Source organism: Synchiropus splendidus, chromosome 4 (assembly GCF_027744825.2).
Source record: "Synchiropus splendidus isolate RoL2022-P1 chromosome 4, RoL_Sspl_1.0, whole genome shotgun sequence".
NCBI lineage: Eukaryota > Metazoa > Chordata > Actinopteri > Syngnathiformes > Callionymidae > Synchiropus > Synchiropus splendidus.
Genome location: NC_071337.1, coordinates 10,457,858 through 10,476,038, shown reverse-complemented (window position 1 = coordinate 10,476,038; position 18,181 = coordinate 10,457,858). Strand labels below are relative to the sequence as shown.

Below are 18,181 nucleotides of genomic sequence, written 5' to 3'. Positions count from 1 at the left end.
AAGTTTATTTGACATCTGATTCCTCAAACTATATTTGTTTTTTTTTTGGATCAGCTACTATACACAATGTTGGTTATCAGTGCACCCATATAAATAATCATAGGATAAATGTAGATAGATTCATACATCTGTTTTCCAAACTGTAGTGCAGAGAAGAATAAACTGGTGCAAAAGGAGTTACACTAAACAAAATACAAATAAAAATGCTAATTGAAATAACCAAGTAAACTGTAGACAACTGTGGACAGTTTCATGTCAGATTGTACTGTACAATGAGAGAAGAGGACAGCTAGCAAATGCTGAAGAAGTTATAGAAAATAATCATCACAAATTGAGGCAGTAAAAGAAAATAACTTGTGGGTGTCATCCTTGGGTAAATTATATTCCTAGTGAGGATTATTGTGAGTAGATTAAATGTTTCTGGATCACTGGTTTACCAGCTAAATTTTGGAAGATTAATAAAATTTTTGTTAAAAAAAACAATTGTTTTGAGCAAGCAGAATTTGTACATGTATTGTTTTGGGGGTATCAACCTCAATATTGTAGCATGAAACATACCGATTCATAGATGAGTTGTTGAGCTTGGAGACTAATTTCAACATGTTTATCTCGGTGTTTGTGGTCAAAATACTTACCTTGCCATCACCATTAGTGCGGTCTCATATGACAAAAGATGACAGTTTTTTTCTGTTTGGGCCCAGTTGCTGACATTTGCCATTTGCCGCCTCTCAATAACTGGTGAGTCATCAAGTGGCAGGAGGCCATCACTTGACAGGTCTCTAAATAAACATGCACTGTGGGAGATCTTTGCAAAGAAAATGCTTTTAAATTAATTGATTTTTGTTTGTCCGTCACTGATTTTCGTTTGAAGTCATGGCAGGCCGGGGATAGCCTTTCGAGATGCTTTTGTCTGGAATGTTTTTTATTTTTATTTCTCTCTGCTATCTGGGATAAAAACCTGTACTGTAACAACTCCTGTGCTAATATGCCATCCATTTGAGTTTTACTGATAAGTGTGGTGATGACTAGATGGAGCATGTAGTGAACCTAAATATGGCCAAAGTAAAACGTGAATCATGGTGCTGGAAGGCAGAAATCTAGTGTCCTTTTGAGGGCGGGTCTTAGGTGGATAACTAGGTAGTGTGTTTCCCTGTACCTTACATGAGTGCATTTCTCAGATTTTGCTCTATTATTGTCAGTAAATGTGGTTTCCCGCTGTATAATTTGAGGTTCCTTTGATCGGCCTTTCCATAATTCTGTGACCTTTCCGTTCTCGTTTAATGCACGCGCTGCTGTTCACGTGTGCCGACTCCCCGCTGCATTTTTAATGTGGGTGTGTTTTTGTTTTCTTGTTTCTGTGACACACAATCGCGGTACAGTGATGCATAATTAAAGGGCACAGAAAGACAAGACCGGCTCTGTGGTTTTTGCGGCCGCACCGAGGCTGTGTCATAAACCGCTGACCACCTTTTCCTTCCAGCTAACCCCATGAAGAGTCTCCTGGCCTCGGCTAATGATGTCATCGGAGCACTGACAGTCTTTATGGCGGTTACGAATAGTGTGGCGCACATAGTGATAGTGTATCGCCGGGATTTAGCTGAGAGCTGAGGCTGCAGCGCCGTGTCCTTGCTCGCAGTGACTCAGGCAGACGATTAAACCAGTCTGTCTGAATTGAAACCACGCCCGCTGTCATCTATTGCCACTGCGTTCGAACAGAGACGACCACGTCAAACAGACTGGCTGTTATTCTGTGTTGTGATGCAACAAAGGTGCCAAGTCATTACTGCTGTCTATTGCATCAGTTAGATTATAATGTAACAATCAGCCTTTTTGTAGTCTCGTTGTAGTTGAGCTTCCCACTCACTGTAAATTACCGAGGCGGAACATAAAGAAGGGCATTGTCTGCCGCCTTGTTATTGTAGTTGTTTACTATTCTCCCCTTGGTTATACTCCGGCCCCTCTCCCTTTGTGTCCAGTTCTGGCGGGTTTTCTGGTGGGAGCCATGGCACCCATTGGTATTGTGCCATTAATAGTGACCTCAATGGGGTAACTGGGGGACAAACAAGGCGGCTGGACCCTGCTTGTCTCATCATTAAGTTGTATATGGGACAGCAAGTTTGGCTTTTAATTTTATGATACAGTGGCACCTCGGTCCACAATCCGTTCCAGATGGCCGTTCGAGTAGTGTTTTTTTCGAAATCTGAATCGGTTTTTCCCATTACATTAATGGAAAAAGCAATAATGCGTTGCAAGCCTTAAAATAGGCTTTTGTAGGAGTGAATGTAGAGTGTCTGCTGCAGGTGCGCTGTTCCTCTATGTGTGTGGCCGCTGCATGTGGGAGGGGTTGCCGAGTGAGTGAGGTCTCTCCAGAAGTGAAGAGGTGCCCGGTGCGTGTCCAGCTCTGAATGTGCGCTTCTGTGCAGTTTGGCTGTGACAAAGTCATAAACCAAGTAACGCTCTGTCCCAGACTCGCCTCATCCCTGTCCCAGCTCCAGCCCACAACAGGACATCAAACCCTGGAGTGAGCGCTCCAGCACCTCCCCTGTGACACTCTACCACGATCCAGTGCGGAGACAGGAAAGGTTTTACCCCTCAATATGAAGAAAAAACAGTCAGTAAATGTAGCTAACGGGACACGTCTGCATACAGAGGCTGCGTTATACACAATAACAAAGCGCGTCGTGGGTCAGCTGGTCGGTCCGCGCACGTTATGTTTTTTCCGGCTTTTTTTGGGCGCGTTTGAGTTCTTGATTTTCCTTCGAAATCCGTAGCAAAAAAATCTCGACATTTTTGTTCGAAGTCCGATTTGTTTGAATTCCAGGACGTTCGAGAGGTACCACTGTATTTAAAACTAGAAAGGCACTCAGGAGAACGCATACAAACTGCCCATGTTAAGCAGGGATTCCACTGGTCCAACCAGTTCTGGCCACGACATTGTAGAAGTTCCCCCAGTTTACTTCCAATCACTGCAGTGAAGACTTGAAAAACTGGTCCCAATTTGACTTGAGGGAGACTTGTTCCTGCTTCCTGCTGAAGCACGGCAGTCGGAGCAGCGGGAGCCCTCCGGATCTTGCTGGGAACGTTGCTGGTTTGCAGTCATGCCGCATTGATCATCTCTTGTGTGCTGTGTATTGTCAGTACAGTTAAATGGTAACCTTTGTTACAGGGCTCTAGCACGACTAATCACTTGTGAGTGTTATGGATAAAACAACTGAAATAAAGTGGATCATTGTTTACATGCTGTGAAAAATGGAAATTATGTTAATACAATTTCATTATAAAGCTGTAAACAGTCACAGATGATGAATCTGTATATTCTTTGAGTCGATATAAGTTGCTGTCAGGAGTCTTCAGCAAGGAAATGCTGACCCTGTGAGAGGAATCCCCAACTTGTCTGATGTCAGCATGAATCCCTCAGTGGAGGAGCAATGCAGACTAGATGACAGACAGTTGGAACCGACTTAACATTCTTGTGGGCTGCTTATCTTTGCTCATGGGTCGAGCTTTGTATGATTCCCTTCGCTTTAATCCCTGCTCCTCGCCGTCTCTTCATACTTGTCACTGAATTTCTGCTCCTGCAAGTCATGAATTCATTTCCATCATCAGCATGCGCCTGGTCCACAGAACATCCGGAGATTCAGCACTTGTCAGCTTTCTGACATGCCTCTGAGTGTGTGTCTGTGCGGCCACAGGTACAAGTGCTGAGCTGTTGCAGCCTGTGTGTGTGTGTTGAGCTGTTGTTTATCTGCTGAATGGCTCTTTTGAGTTCCAGCCACTGCTGTATGAACTTTGCATGCTACTTTTGCAGCCTACTCACTGTGGCGCTGCCATCCTTGAGGTGCTGGACATAAGTGGCATGGACACTAAATGTCTGGTTTTAATACCAAGAGACATGAAAGCTGGGTCTGGGCAACTTGCCCTGACTTGGCCTCAACAAGCCAGACACAAATCAGCTAAATCGTCTACTTCCCCTCTGCATCTTTTAGTCTCCTCCAATGCCTTGCTGTTATTCCACTGCCTGATGCATACGATAGATCATGAGTCATCCCACTTCTCGCTGCAGAGTTTGCGCACACACGTTTCATCTTCTTCCTGCTCACGCCCAGCCCTGTCATTGTTACTGTGGGCATCAGTGCTTGGCTTTTTAGTTTCCCTGTTGTAGCCTTTTGTGAACCAGCACATTGGCTGTAATTCTCTCTTCTTTAAAAGGTCCTAGTTGTACAACTGCAAACAGCTGGAATTGATGATGTCACTTGGTTTTGTGTTTGCTTAATGAACAAATACTGTACAGACAAGGCCGATATTATGTATGCTGCAGTTGTTTTTTTATTAAGAAATGCTTCGATCATTCATTTATTGATCAGTTGGAAGAAGACTGGAGTTGCTACAAAACGCTCATGGGATTGTTGGGAACACGAAGGGTTTTCGTCACCTCTCCCATGTCGTGTCTGTTTCTACAAAGCCGGCATATTTGTAAAAAAATAATTTAACATTAGCTGATGAACACTTTATTTTAAATAATGTTTTGATGTGAAGCTGCTCTGTGGATAGCTGAGATTTGGTTAATAAAGAAATACATGATGGGGTCTCTTTAAACTACCACTAGCTTAGTCAGTGCACAGTACATAACACGAACCTTATTTGGGTCAGATCTACCGACAAGAAGGGAAGAAATAAGACCAAGTATATACAGATTAGGGGTGAGTATTATTGTATATTGGCAAGAATGTCACAGATCAGTGCAATAGTGTCACAATGCAATGGTGTCACAGTATATAATAATGCTATAATATTTTTTGATGTGCTACAGTGTTTGCAACTGGGTATAAACAAATACTCAAAATTGAAAGGACAAAATTTAAAACACATTTTCCTATTTAACTATTTATTCAAATTATTATTTATTTTAAATGCTGACAGTCATATGAAGTCTGACACATATACATTTAAATAATGCGGTGCATCAAGTTTGACACATGTGCTCTTAATTATGGACAACATAGAAATAAGTACTTTTTTATTAAAATAAAAAATAAAAAATGAGGGCATTGTATTGAAGGTGTAAGTTTCTTTCTCACCTCTAGGTTCTGAGATCTGTGTAATGGAAGAAAAAACAGGTGTCAAGATGGCAGAACTCTCTTTCTGGTGCACTCAAGATTACAGAAAAGACTTTTGTGTTTGCATTTTCATATACTTATTGGAGCTCAGTCTAGAAGGACACAATTTCATGCAAGATTGAGGAATGAAACGAGAACTTAATTGCTCTTTTTTTGTGAAGTTCTTCATGTCGGGTTCCAGAAATGAATATAGAATTGTGATGCAGTGTGAAGTGGCCGATGATATTAAGCTCAAACAGGTAAGAGGTACATTATGTCATGTGAATCTAGGTTACAGCCATTGCACTGTAATTTCTGTTAGTCGAATGTTTGACTTTTGGTTCCGTTTTTCTTTTAACCTTTCTAACATATGTTTGAGCTTATGATTCTCAATAGGAGGCCTGTCAATGGTGTCATCTGCTTTAAATTGGTCATGATTTTTTCATTACAAAATGCCATTACAAAAGGTGTTCTCCTAATAATAATTTTGTTGGGATGATGTGATCTTTCTGCTGTCACTCCGATCCATTTTACACTCATTACACTCAGCGGTTCATATTTCAAAGTTTATTGCTCTCTGCTTGTTTATCTGCCAACAGCTCTCTCACCTCCACCCTTCGTCGTCTCCTTCTATCCTTTGTTCTCCAGCCTCCCATATTCTCTGTGCTGGTGACCTCTTCTCCGTCACATTCTTCTGCTCCCTCAAGTGTCCGGCCACACGCTAATGTGTTTGTAGATCGTGACAAAGCGAGGCGATTACAGTGTCTGCTGATAGTGGCGAGTCTGGAAAAGTGCAAGACTGCTTTTAGAAATCCAACTGAATTCCAACTTTAAATAGATGGCTGTTATGATATTAAAAAGTGAGGTTAAATGTTGGCAGACATGAGCATTAATAATGCAGGGCGGTTGGTCACGCTGAATGATTGATGACACGCGGGTCATGGATAGAGCGTGCGCAGCTGAATCCACCCTTGTCAGGCTCACGCTACGTCAATGTTCCCAGGCTCTGTGGGCAAACACAGTATATTGAACAGAGGACACGGAGATGACCTCCTGCAGAGTTATTGTCCTCTTAGATTCCGTTTCCTGGATCACGAATGGATAAACTTTATAGCATGTTTAACAGCTCCAGATTTATTTCATACGCAACATCACTGTCAATTCGAGCACATTTTCAACAAGTTGTGAATATGAATTCAGATTTAAGAGCTTTAACAAATATCTTTAATTCTGCATTATTGACATTATTCATGTACAGAAGTGCTAGACTGACTCTGGGAGCGTAGCATTACAGTAACTTGGATTGAGTACAGTAGATAGATGTTCTAATATGCTTCATAAAACTAACCGACTGAGGCTTTTACAGCTTCAATGACTTCAAGATTTTTTTATTTTTTTATTTTTGCTGTTTGGAATGTTCATGCCTTTTTGTTGTTAATACAATGCTGCTAATAAAAAAAAACCCTTCAATTTACAAAATTACACAATTTCAAAAAAAATTATCTTTAAAAGAAAGTAAAATTCTACATTCAGAAAGAGAAAATTAAAAGCCAGTTTGGTCTTTTTGTAAACTTCCTACAAAATTTGACGCTAAATGAACTTGCTAGTTTAGATGAAAGCAGGGGACAGAAATTGTGGCATCAGTCTTTGTCGACTTCTTTCATTCATGATTTTATTTTTGTTTGCATTGGGCCGCTCTGTGAAAAACATCTGTGTGACAGGCGGAAGAAAACTGTAATGTTCCTCTTGATGTTGCAGGAAGTACCTGCACGCTGTCTTGCTAACGCCTCTGACCACAGGTCACATCCCTTCTTGAAGTCCATGTCTCTGACTTAGTTTCATTTGTGTTGTAATTCGCCCGCTCGGTATATTAATGTATTTGTGTAACTGTTAACTATATGACACAGCAGATTGAATGACTGGTGCCTGTTTTTATTCAATGGTGGTGGACAGGAGTGTGGATGGGTTACCTCATAACTCATATTTTTTATGAAAAGAAGTTGCTACAACTGTCCTTGGAGACACTGGTTATAGATTCTTAAGCCTGCGTTTGCTTGTACCTCATTCTACGTCACTTTGGGGTGCCTTTTTAAATGCCTCTAGTTACGTTCTATAATCTCAATTGCAGTCTACAATATCATATTCGCTCGCATTTTGTTCTCTGAGCAAAATTATCCACTACGTTCTGAATCAGTTTAACATGTTCTACATACAAGATTCCTCATGTTGCCATGCGTTTGAGGAAGCTGGTGTTCTGCCGAGCTCTTTTTGCATAACTGACAAGGCAGCACGTCTTTTTTCGGCTTCCCTTTTTTTCTGTCCTCAGAGCAGGGAGCAAAGTCTGGCTGGGATGAAATGTGTAGTGACAGCTGAGTCTTGCAGCAGTGCAGAGGCTTCTCTTGGGCTCTGCAGCCGGTAGTAATGCTCAGGATTGTGGAATTAGAATTTGGATAATTTTTCTCTTAACTCTCTTCTAAAAACCTTGTATTTTCTCTAAAGAGCGGAACAGCTGTCTTGTCAAATTTGTAAAGCAGTGGTTATTATTCATTGGTTCGTTACTCTGCCTAAATGTTTTCTTTGTCCTTGTCGGAAATATTCATTATGTCTCCAAAATAAATCCTCTGGAGCACACGTAGTAATTATAGTTCAGTCATCTCCTGGTCTGGACGTGAACTTGCCTCACATAAGGATGGCATATTGGTTCAAAATGTAATGTCTAGGTTGTAGTTTACACACGTGCTACTCGGCCCTTGCAGGTTTTCACACACAGTCAAAACAGTTTTCAATTGAAACAAGCATAGGAGAGACTTCGTCCAACTCTGATGAATAGCACGTTGTGTCCAGACTCCGAGGGGAATATCTATCTAGCCGGTTATAAGAAGAAGAGTAACGATTGGTTTGTAGAGCTCTGACTCGTGGCAGACAGCAAATAAGATGGATCGCAATCTTCACACACAATCAGGACAGGAATTAAGATCAAAGCCCAACGTTGTGTCCGTTGTCGGAAGTCGAGAAACGTTGTCTGTCTGACCAGGAAATGCAGAGGTGACAGCTGTCTTGTCTTTTACAATCAAGGGAGGGGGGAGGCAGAAGGAGTCTGTATCTGATGACCTACTACCTGCAAGTAAATTTATGGGTGGAAATATGTGTGGTTTTCATGAGCTATGAGGTGCCAACAACGTGCGCGTGCATTCTGGGGAACACATTTAGTGATTTACTACACTTATTCTGCCTCTCTTCATGAGGCTGAGCATTATTGTCACTTTGAGTATCACTGCTAGTAATGTATTTTAAACAGAGGGACCTTACAAAATGTATTTTTAGCAGACTAGTGGTATCAGTCTTTCTTTACATTCTGTGAAGCTACAGTACATTTATTGTAGCTTCTTCATCTCAGTGTTTTGATACACAGTTCTTCTCCGTCATCACCATTAATGGCCAAATAACACAAAACAATAACACAAAACACACCCTGTTTTTTTTCTCCTTAAAGCATGTTTGGGATCACTTTCTCATATTTAATCCAATTCCTTCCGTCTGTCTGTCGCTGTATTGCCATTTGATAATCCCACAAAACATCTTGTTGAATGGCAAATATTAAACACTTTGTCATTGTGGATACTCATTTTTGGTGCACTTTAGTCTTCATTTTTATCAACCTGCAATACGCATTTTGATCTCTGAAATGACTTGGTGTGCTGGTTTTTAACTCCTTGTCTTGAACTTGACATGTGATGGATCACATTATTGTTATTTTTGAGGGCCTCTGGGTTTAAATTCACACATATTTTCCTTTTTCCTTGATTTTAATGGGAGGCTAAAATAGACTCCAGGTTTTTAACCATGTCCTGTGTTTGTTTACAGGTGTTCAACACATACTCTAATGAGGATTACGACAGACGTAACGAAGAGGTGGATCCCGTGGCCTCATCTGCAGAGTATGAACTCGAGAAGCGAGTGGAGAAACTTGAACTCTTCCCTGTGGAGCTTGAGAAAGGTGGGTAAGAATGTTTGATGTTGGTCTTAAAGACAGTGGAGCAGATGTGACTATCCAGATGTCATTCGCACTGTATAACAATATATTCTTGAAATAGTGGAGGTTGTTGTGTTGGTTTTGTCTGTATATGTGAGCAGTGTGTTCTAGTTTTATTCACCTTCTGGCTGTTTGTCTTGTTCAAAAGTGAGAGCGATCATAACTTTTTTTTTTTTTTTTTTTTGAGGACTTGCTTCTTTATGAACACACGAGACCAAAAATAGAATAGAACAACTTCATCTTGCAGGTTCTCTCATCCCGTCACTGTTGTGTAACCTGAACGAGGGATGAATTATTAATGCCGGACAGAAAGGAATTTCCCAAACAGTGTGCCACCCATTTGTGTGAAGGTCACCGAGGGTTTTCTGAATATCGTTTCTTCTTTTCCCATGAATAAATAAATAGCTGTGTGTGAAAATGATTCCCAAGATACCCCACATGTGCCTCTACCCTTCCGAAATCTTAGTTTGGATTCAGGGATTCATGAAAACCACCCGGTGCTGGTAACTGATAGGGTCACTCTTGATAACCTTTTAACTGTCCAGTGTGCAAGTGGCTGTCAAAAACCTGTCTGTTGTATGGAATATCAGTGCCGTCATTCAGGAGTAAATGTGGAAATAAATGTAATAAAAGCTGAAATACACAATGAGCCATCCCTCCTTCATTCCTCAGTTGATTTCAGGCTGAGTATTATTTGTGTCTCATGGTGCACACGTTTTATGTTCCAGATGATGACGGTCTGGGGATCAGCATCATCGGCATGGGTGTTGGTGCGGATGCAGGTCTGGAGAAGCTTGGCATCTTTGTCAAAACGGTCATCGAAGGCGGAGCCGCTGAGAGAGATGGCAGGTCAGTGTCCTTCTTGGGAGGAAGTGTGATGGATGAAGACACTCTACAGTCAGGAAACATCTACGGCAATATGCCGACGCGTCGCAAAGTCACTCTCTCTTTCCCCCCGAACACAGCCACACACTGTCCCTGTCAGATTTAGCAGCAGGGGCTCGGATTAGATTTGCTGAAAGAGGCACAGTCTAGGGAGCCGCACTGAACTTTTGCGTTTGTGTGCTTTATGTCCATGGCAACTGAGTGTGTGTGTGTGTGAGGCTTTACAAATGTCATGGGACAGAGTCATCACATTAAATAGTGTTATGCCTTTTGTGTAGAAATTACAGGAAACAAAACGCATATTTCACATCTGAGTATAACTGTGTGTGTGTTTTTGTGCATGTGTGTCTGCACTCAGCCAAGTGTGTTAGAGAGCATGACAGGTTCTCAACACGCCTCAAGCTGCTGACTCCTGCCTCCCTCTGTGTTGTTTGGGAACTTTATTCATTGAAGAAATGAAGTCCTGTGAAGTCGACATGAAGCATATTTTCAGTGTTTTTCCATCTGAGATTATGGTTGAACCATGTGAGGGAGATTAGTTGCGCTGTAACTTGGGGCGAGTCTTGGAGCGGTGGGCGAAAAGTTGATCCTGAACTGAGAAGCTGGTTCTGAAATTCCTCAAAACTCAGACTTACTTTCATAAATCTTGTAGTTGATCGCCACATCCTGCTTCTGTTATTCATTAACAAGTGAGCGGCGGATGATTTATTCTTCCACGCACTGTTTGCCTGTTTCATTTGTTTAAGCCCTCATGTTTTACGGCTGGTTTATTAATGAGTTGTGGAATGTTGCAGTCGTGTCACTGTGTCGAAGTTGCAGTTATAGAAAAACTGAACACTGAAACATTATTGCATCAATTAGAATGGAGTGGAGAAAATCCAATCTATTGTCTAGGATTTGCCACTGCACTGTTCTTCGTCTTCGTGATATACCTGTGGAAAACCTCAAAACAACCATCTAGTGTCCTCACAGAAACATTCGCTGCCCATGCACTGACTGAAACAGGACGTCATCACTTCCCTGTCAGACGACAAGCAGTGTGAGAGGAGAGAGTCATGAATCAGCTTCCTCATGACTGCACCTCCAAATCGCTTCCATAAACGTGAAGCGCAAAATCCTAGACTGTTTAACAGTGGAGGAATGTTGAATGAAATGATTTCAAAGAGTTCATGTGGTGATTGGTAACTGAACTTCTTTGGCACAAAACAATAGGAAGTTGAGACAAAAGTGCACCTACTATTTTGACCTCATTTGCGCTCGCTGTCTGCTTCGATGCCTTTGAGCAGTGTCTACCAGATCCTAATAATTCCGGCTTCCCTGTCTTGAATCAGAATCAAACTCAGAAAACTTTATTAATCCCAAGGGAAATTATGTTCGTAACATGCTCTGTATTTTATCACAATAAATTAAAAAGAAAACCATGTGAACAATGTGCAAGAAAATGCAGTTCAAGAAGAATCCTTCATTGTGTTTTTTTCAGAGTTGAATTGTAGGTTTTTATGGCTTATTGTGTTCAGTGATATTTGCTGACAGAGATTCCAACCAAATACCTCTACAAACATGACACCAAACACTGACTTCCTATTGTGATGACGAAGGTTTAGTTTTGTTGCGTCTGCTTGCATTTATATAGGGCTTTCACACAGTGTCATTCTTTTTGTTGTCTCTTTGTCCCTGGTTAAACCGACCGACTTCCAAATCCAATTGAAGATGCTGCCGGTGGCAGAATACAGACAGAGCTGCTGCTTAAAAGGCTGTGGACGACACTGACTTACAGGCTAATGTGGATACACAACTGAGACTGGTGCAGCTCATTTCTGAATGTACTGACACTCATTTAATCCGGCTACTATACAGCTGTGATGTTATATGGTTTCCCTCATCTGGATTCTGTTGCCTTCTGGGAGGAAACATTGGTTCATTTCACTCTCTTTTTTTATTTTTTATTTATTTTTCTAATGTCTGTGTTGGCTATTACTTGACCCCCGACAACATTTTCACCTACATTACTGTAGGAACATTTCCCCTGCATGATGAAATCTGTCATCCTTTTTGCTCCATATCTTCTTAATGAAAGGGTCTCACTGGCAGAAAAAGTCAGATGGACATGACTACAGTCCTTTGTTAGAAATAGAATGTATTATTGTGGTGTTATTATGCCCTTGTTTCCATTGTTATGTTGCATCTGCATGCTTGTTTGCTTTGTTATTCTTACTTGTTATTTATTTTCAGTTTTCCCCTTATATGTTTTTATTTAGTTTCTTGGTTCTTCAGACGTGTTGGGAAATTGTATTTCCCTCCCCTGCATCGACTCTTGCAACCACAAGTCGGGTAACCGACATCAACTCTGAAACTACTACAGTTACGTATTGGTGGCCTGGGTTTATTTGGACTTGGTGCTAATAGTGAGTGCATTTTCCCCTAGTCACATTTTCGATATCAAGCAGTTACTGCTTTTGTTATACACTAAATCTGTTTGTTCTTTGGTTGCTTGACAGAATGGCTCTAAAACAGACAAATGTGTTTCAATAAACCTTAGGGAGTTGGTTGGGAAAGCATTGGTCACCTGACCAACTTCGGCTTCTTTTCTCCATGCTGGTGTCCACCACCTTTACAGCATCAGGTAGTTGGCATGGTCTTTGGTCCGAGCACTGTTATACATGCAGCGAGAAAAGGAGTTATAACGGAATCAGCCCACTGTTCAGGACCCAGCAATGTTTACTATAGTCAGCAGAACAGTTCATCGTGTGCCTCCTGTATGTGCTGCCCTTTACAAAGTTTGTCAAATATGACAGGTCTCATGTTGTCAGAACGAAAATATATCCACATCTAACACTCTGCCCCTCTGTCTGTGTGAATCAGGATTAAGGTGAACGACCAGATAGTGGAGGTGGACGGGACCAGTCTGGTGGGAGTCACTCAGAGCTTTGCTGCCTCGGTCCTCCGGAACACATCAGGAGTGGTTCGGTAAGATTCAAGTTTTGCTCCGCGCTCTTGGGTCAGCAGACTCAAAAGAGATAGCAGAACACAAGTTATTAGAATTCTCCTCCAGCAGCAACAATAAACTGTGTGACGCTCCAGCCTGGTGAGAAAGTAAAGCCTTTCACCAGCACTGCGTGTTGGATGCCTTCAGTCCTGTTGTCATGGTGCAAAAGTTACAAAACAGGATCATAAAGGCGACAGTGCTGCGGCACACTGAGATTTTGTTTGGCTTTTGAGCTTCATTACCATTTCTGAGGAGATGTGAAAGCACGTCGTGTTACGAGTGCTGAGCGACTGTTGGCACGGACTCACAAAGATCTTGTTAAACATTCTCCAGAAACCTTCCTCGGATTTGTGTGCCTTGCCTTTATGAGGGCTCGACGTTCCGCAGGATGATAGACGGATGTGTGGACAGGAGGTGTGCAGGGAATAACTACTGGCATTGTCAGCTGGACAGATGGCGTTTGCTATTCCTCATATTGACCAGGAGATTTTACACAAGATGCCAGTTTGTGATAGATCAGTCCATGCTCCAATGAAATGTTAATCGTGCTGAAAATACACTTTTCATATTGTTTACACTGTTTACACTGAAGCATCCTCTGGAATCTTTTATTTACCGTCCCTGTCAAGCCCTTATCATCTAAACAATGACCTCTAAGGTCACAGCAGATCAATCTTTAGTAAATCATATTCATTCTTTATATATGAATATATATTCATGTTGAAGCCATCACTTCCCACCAAGGAAACCTGATCGCAAAGTGGCATCTACTGGGATGTTTCAGTGCCAGAACAATATTTTAGTGCTGCACAAGTTACCACAGATGAGTGGATCCGGATGTTGGAAAGTGCTAATAACATTGGTTCCTGTGAAACATTCATTCTAATGAAACGTAACGCTACACATACACTCAAAAAAGGGATTTCTGAAACGTTGTGCTCGCATTTTTTCAACCACAGACTCACTGTCAAGATTCACCTTCCATCGTATTATTGTGATTTTACTTTACTAAGCTAACAGATACCTCCCGCACATGTGTTTGCAAATCCCAGGTTAGTAGGTGAAGGTACCACCTCACCTCACTTCCGATTGGCTAGAATGCCTCACCTCCCCATAAGCCTAACCAATTTCAAATTGACTTATTTTGCTGTTGGCACTACTGTACCTTCCCCTAGCATCCTGGGATTTGCAAATTCTTCCATACATTCATTCAAGATGTCAGTTTTTGTCAGAAGCTAGAATCCTATGAAGCTCATTGGCCATTCTGAAAGGGATGTACTCTCACTTAACAATGAGTGATGAGTCTGACTCTCACGGATTTTGATCCGTAAAGTAGTTTTTCTGCGTCACATTTTCTCAAGTGTCCCAGCTGGTAATATCCTGGACGGTAATCAATATACTTGGATGCCCTTGAAACCAAGGGTTTTCTCAGTGAGCGGAGTCGTGCAATTAATAAATGAGAAATAAAGGAATTGCTTATTAAAGACACATGATTCCAAAGAACAGTGAGGACTAAACAAAGGTACCTGATGCTAATGCAGTGTTGTGTTTGAGTGTTGATATCATCGTAGTTAATCTTGTTAAATAAGTGCACTTTAATTTGAACACACATGAACATCATGGTTAGATTTATTGTATTCAGAAGTTTACCTTAAACTGGCATCAACACACAAAACTTCACATCACAGGACCAACTTGTAATATATTGCATCATAAAAGTAAACATTTTTAGTTACACACCTTAGAACGAATCGGTTAATTCGGTGATTCTGGGCCACAAATGAAGCAGATGACAAAGACAGAGGGCCACATGAAATCTGACCGGGGGGGGTCCCCAAGCCAGACTTTGGTCATGATTATAAACAGTCAATTCACAATATAGTTCTACTTGCTTGTTTGCTTCACTCTTTCCTCCTTGTCTTCCTGCACTCTCTCAGCAGAAATCATAAACTTCTGGTTGTGAGAAGATCGGCTAAGATCATGAACTAAACATGTGAAGTTTAATAAGTTGGCTGGAATGAAGGAATCATCCGTGTACTGTACAGATTCCCCTCATATACTTACGTCTCTTCTATTTGACAAGCTATTTGAAGAAAAAATATTTCAGGGTTTTGGCCAGGTTTTTTTCCCTCCCAAAAAAAGAAATGAATAAAATAAAGAAAAAAACAGGAAGGCAGCCATTAAAGAAGCAACAGAGAAACATGGAATCAGAGGGCAAAGTTTCGACATTTACTGAATTGGCTACAATAAAAACGCTAGTTTTTATGATGAGAAGTAAATCTCTCTCCAATCCGTCCTCATGCAGTCCTTCTCCTCATTTGCCCAACTGGAATGTGCGACTTGGATCATTCTTTCTTTAGGGATTTTTCCGTTAAAAACACCATATTCATATCCACCTTCATGATGCTGTATGTGTCAGCCAGTTGTTTGGATGTTTCCACTTCGTTCTAATATGTTTAATCACGGTAAAAGGAGATCATTTTTCTGAAAGCGTGGCGGCTCTCATTTAAGCCGTGGCTGTGTTTACATCTGGCAGAACTCCTGCCCTGAATTTGTTCTAAATATCTAAGGATGGGAATGTTATGCTACTGTAAAAAAAAGAAAGAAATCTGGTCATGAATAATCGTTCTGAAATCATGTTGTCTGCAGACTTGTAGTAGCATGCTGTGTCTCTTTCTTCTGATTGAGTGCTTGTGCTAACTGCAAACCGAACAGAATATCAAGTCGAACAGTCGCAAAAGACCCGCTTCAACTCTCCCTCACAATATTCAGTGGAATCCATCACACCTTCCTTTCGGGGTTTCCTGCTGAAAAGCATCTGAGTTTACAGTCTCATGAATCCCATTTCTGCTTCAAACAGCAGCCCTTATTCCCTACTTGCTCTACTTCTCATCCTCGTCAGCGTTTCAATCTTCCTCCATCATGTCACCCACTCACTTCGCTACCTCCTCCTCCGATAATCCTCCGTCGTCTCGGGCTGATCACCAGAGGTTTCCTGGCCAACTGTCCTACATTTGCCATTTCTGCTATATTTAACCTCCACTTCAAACCATCCAGGTTTCACTTTGAGTTCACCTTGTTGCCCTTTCAACGAGGAAGAAGTGCGCGCACTTCGGCCAACACTCCAGTGGGTGAGACAGATGTGATCTTCACTGGAAGTGAAAGATGTGGCCAAATGACAAATTGCTGTGCAGCATTTTATCTTCTACCGTTAATGCAGCATTCTTTTTTTTTATTAAGGAGTTATTCAAGGAGCTTTATTGCCAAAACAAGGAGTCATGCTGTACTATTTACTGTCTATATATCAATTATTAATGCCCCCCCTGCTCAGATACAGTGCAAGTACAACTAATAAACATCATTCTTTTAACAAATGAGAATATAAACATATAAATATTAGAGTGTGCTGCAGCCTGACCAGGCACCTTTCTGTCGTGCAGTTTCACATTCAAGCTTTTTTAAGGTTTCCTCCCCAGGTCCACGCATAGATTAACTAGTAACTAGTCCAGGGGTGTGAGTGGAGGAAAGTGAATGAATTTTGTACTTTTTAAACTATTTAAGACAAAATGCCAATTTAAATGTTCAACTGTGTGATATTAATGTTAAAATTTGCTGTTTATATCTACTAAATTACCTATACTTAAGTGGTTAAAAGTGTTTATCTGAGTAAGCCATCCTTCTCCTTCACCTACAGTATCTTGATCTTCCTTCCTGGTCACACCGGTCTTCTTCATGTCCTCCTTTACTCACTCCATGAACCTCCTTGGTTGTCTTCCTTGTCTTCTTTCAACCAATACTTTCATTTCATTTCGTCCTCCGGCCAACATGTCCACTGTCTCTCTCCATGTGACCTAACCGTTACACGTCAAGTGACCTTAAAAGAACGTTAAATTTCATCATTATTTTGAAGTGACAACTTCCTGTTCACTCCTTTCCTGCAGTCACATGACTTCAGACGGGTTGTTCTAGCAGAATAAAGCCTGATGTTATGGGACTTAAATCAATGGTCTTCCTGCAAATACGACCTGGGGAACAATAAATACCACACAGTGAGTTGAACCTGAATATGCCAGTGGTGTTCGCTAGCATTTCATAACTTGTTTTGGGGATTTTTGGAAATGCCAATATGCGCTGAAGCATGGGAAGCTATTTGTCCCAAAGGGATGTTATTGTTGAAAATGTGGTGACTATCAAAACATCTTGAAAATATCTGTATGTCAAACATGACTGAATGTGTTTATTCATGGAAAACATTTTTCATTTGGAACATATGTGGCTTAATGCGAACAAAAGTAAACAAGTAAATAAAACAAGATGCCAGAAAAATCTCCAAAAAAGACTCCATAAGCAGGGCAACGCAATATCTTTATTAGGTGCGTAGACATCTGCTACATTGACAAATAAATGACATTATTTAATCCAGGTTACTTTGCGAGACAGAATTTTCTGATCGCCTTCGTCATTCCAGTGACACTCCTAATATTATTTCCAAATTGTTGCGGTCCAGAACAAGTATTTTCACAGGAAGTGTTTGGTGCAGGCCGGATCAGAGACAGACTCCCCATGCGTGAGAAGAGATGTTTCCAGGTCAGCTGCTCCTCAGACCTCCATGATGTCCACAGGCTTGTCCCACTATTAACTCGCCCGCTCGCTTCTCTTCTTTCACTTTCACACTCTTCAGTTGTTGCTTCTCATGTAGATCAAGTCTCTCTGTTGGAGCCTGTTCCACTTCAAACTCCCATGTAGAGGCCGGTTCTGAATTCACATGATTGGACTCGATCGGGCCGCAGTTACTGTCTCGCTGTCGTCTCGGCTCCCTTTAGCACACTAACACACTCCCTGCTGGGTCAGGGATTTCCCCAAGTAGGTCAGGAGCCTTCTTTCATTTCTCCAAAATCCAGTTTGAATTGAAGTTTTTATTTTTTATGACCCAAGTGTTCCAGAATTAGCGTCTGCAGATTTCTTCTTTTTGTTCAAGTGTGTGGGTTTTGTGAGTTTTGACTCTACCAGGTCACGCAGGCGTCTCAGAAATGAGACGCGGGAACCACCAAAAGACCAAAAACTAGCCTCAATGTTTGCCCTCGAAGAGAGCCATACTTCCACTGTGCTACTGCACAAGATCTCTTTCTGCATCATGGTGCTACTGCCACTTGCTGTCTGATTGAGTTTGTTGCGTATTAT

The 18,181-nt window shown here is 41.4% G+C and overlaps 1 protein-coding gene across 6 annotated transcripts in view; it reads left to right on the top strand.

Moving 5' to 3' along the window:
• ppp1r9a (protein phosphatase 1, regulatory subunit 9A) overlaps positions 1-18,181 on the top strand; it is a 47,345-nt gene that overhangs the window by 12,571 nt on the left and 16,593 nt on the right. For all 6 annotated transcript variants that reach the window (XM_053863749.1, XM_053863750.1, XM_053863753.1 and 3 more), the window contains exons 3-5: positions 8,961-9,093; positions 9,858-9,978; positions 12,877-12,981. In XM_053863749.1, the coding sequence (XP_053719724.1) occupies positions 8,961-9,093; positions 9,858-9,978; positions 12,877-12,981 (359 nt within the window). The remainder of the gene's footprint in view (positions 1-8,960; positions 9,094-9,857; positions 9,979-12,876; positions 12,982-18,181) is intronic.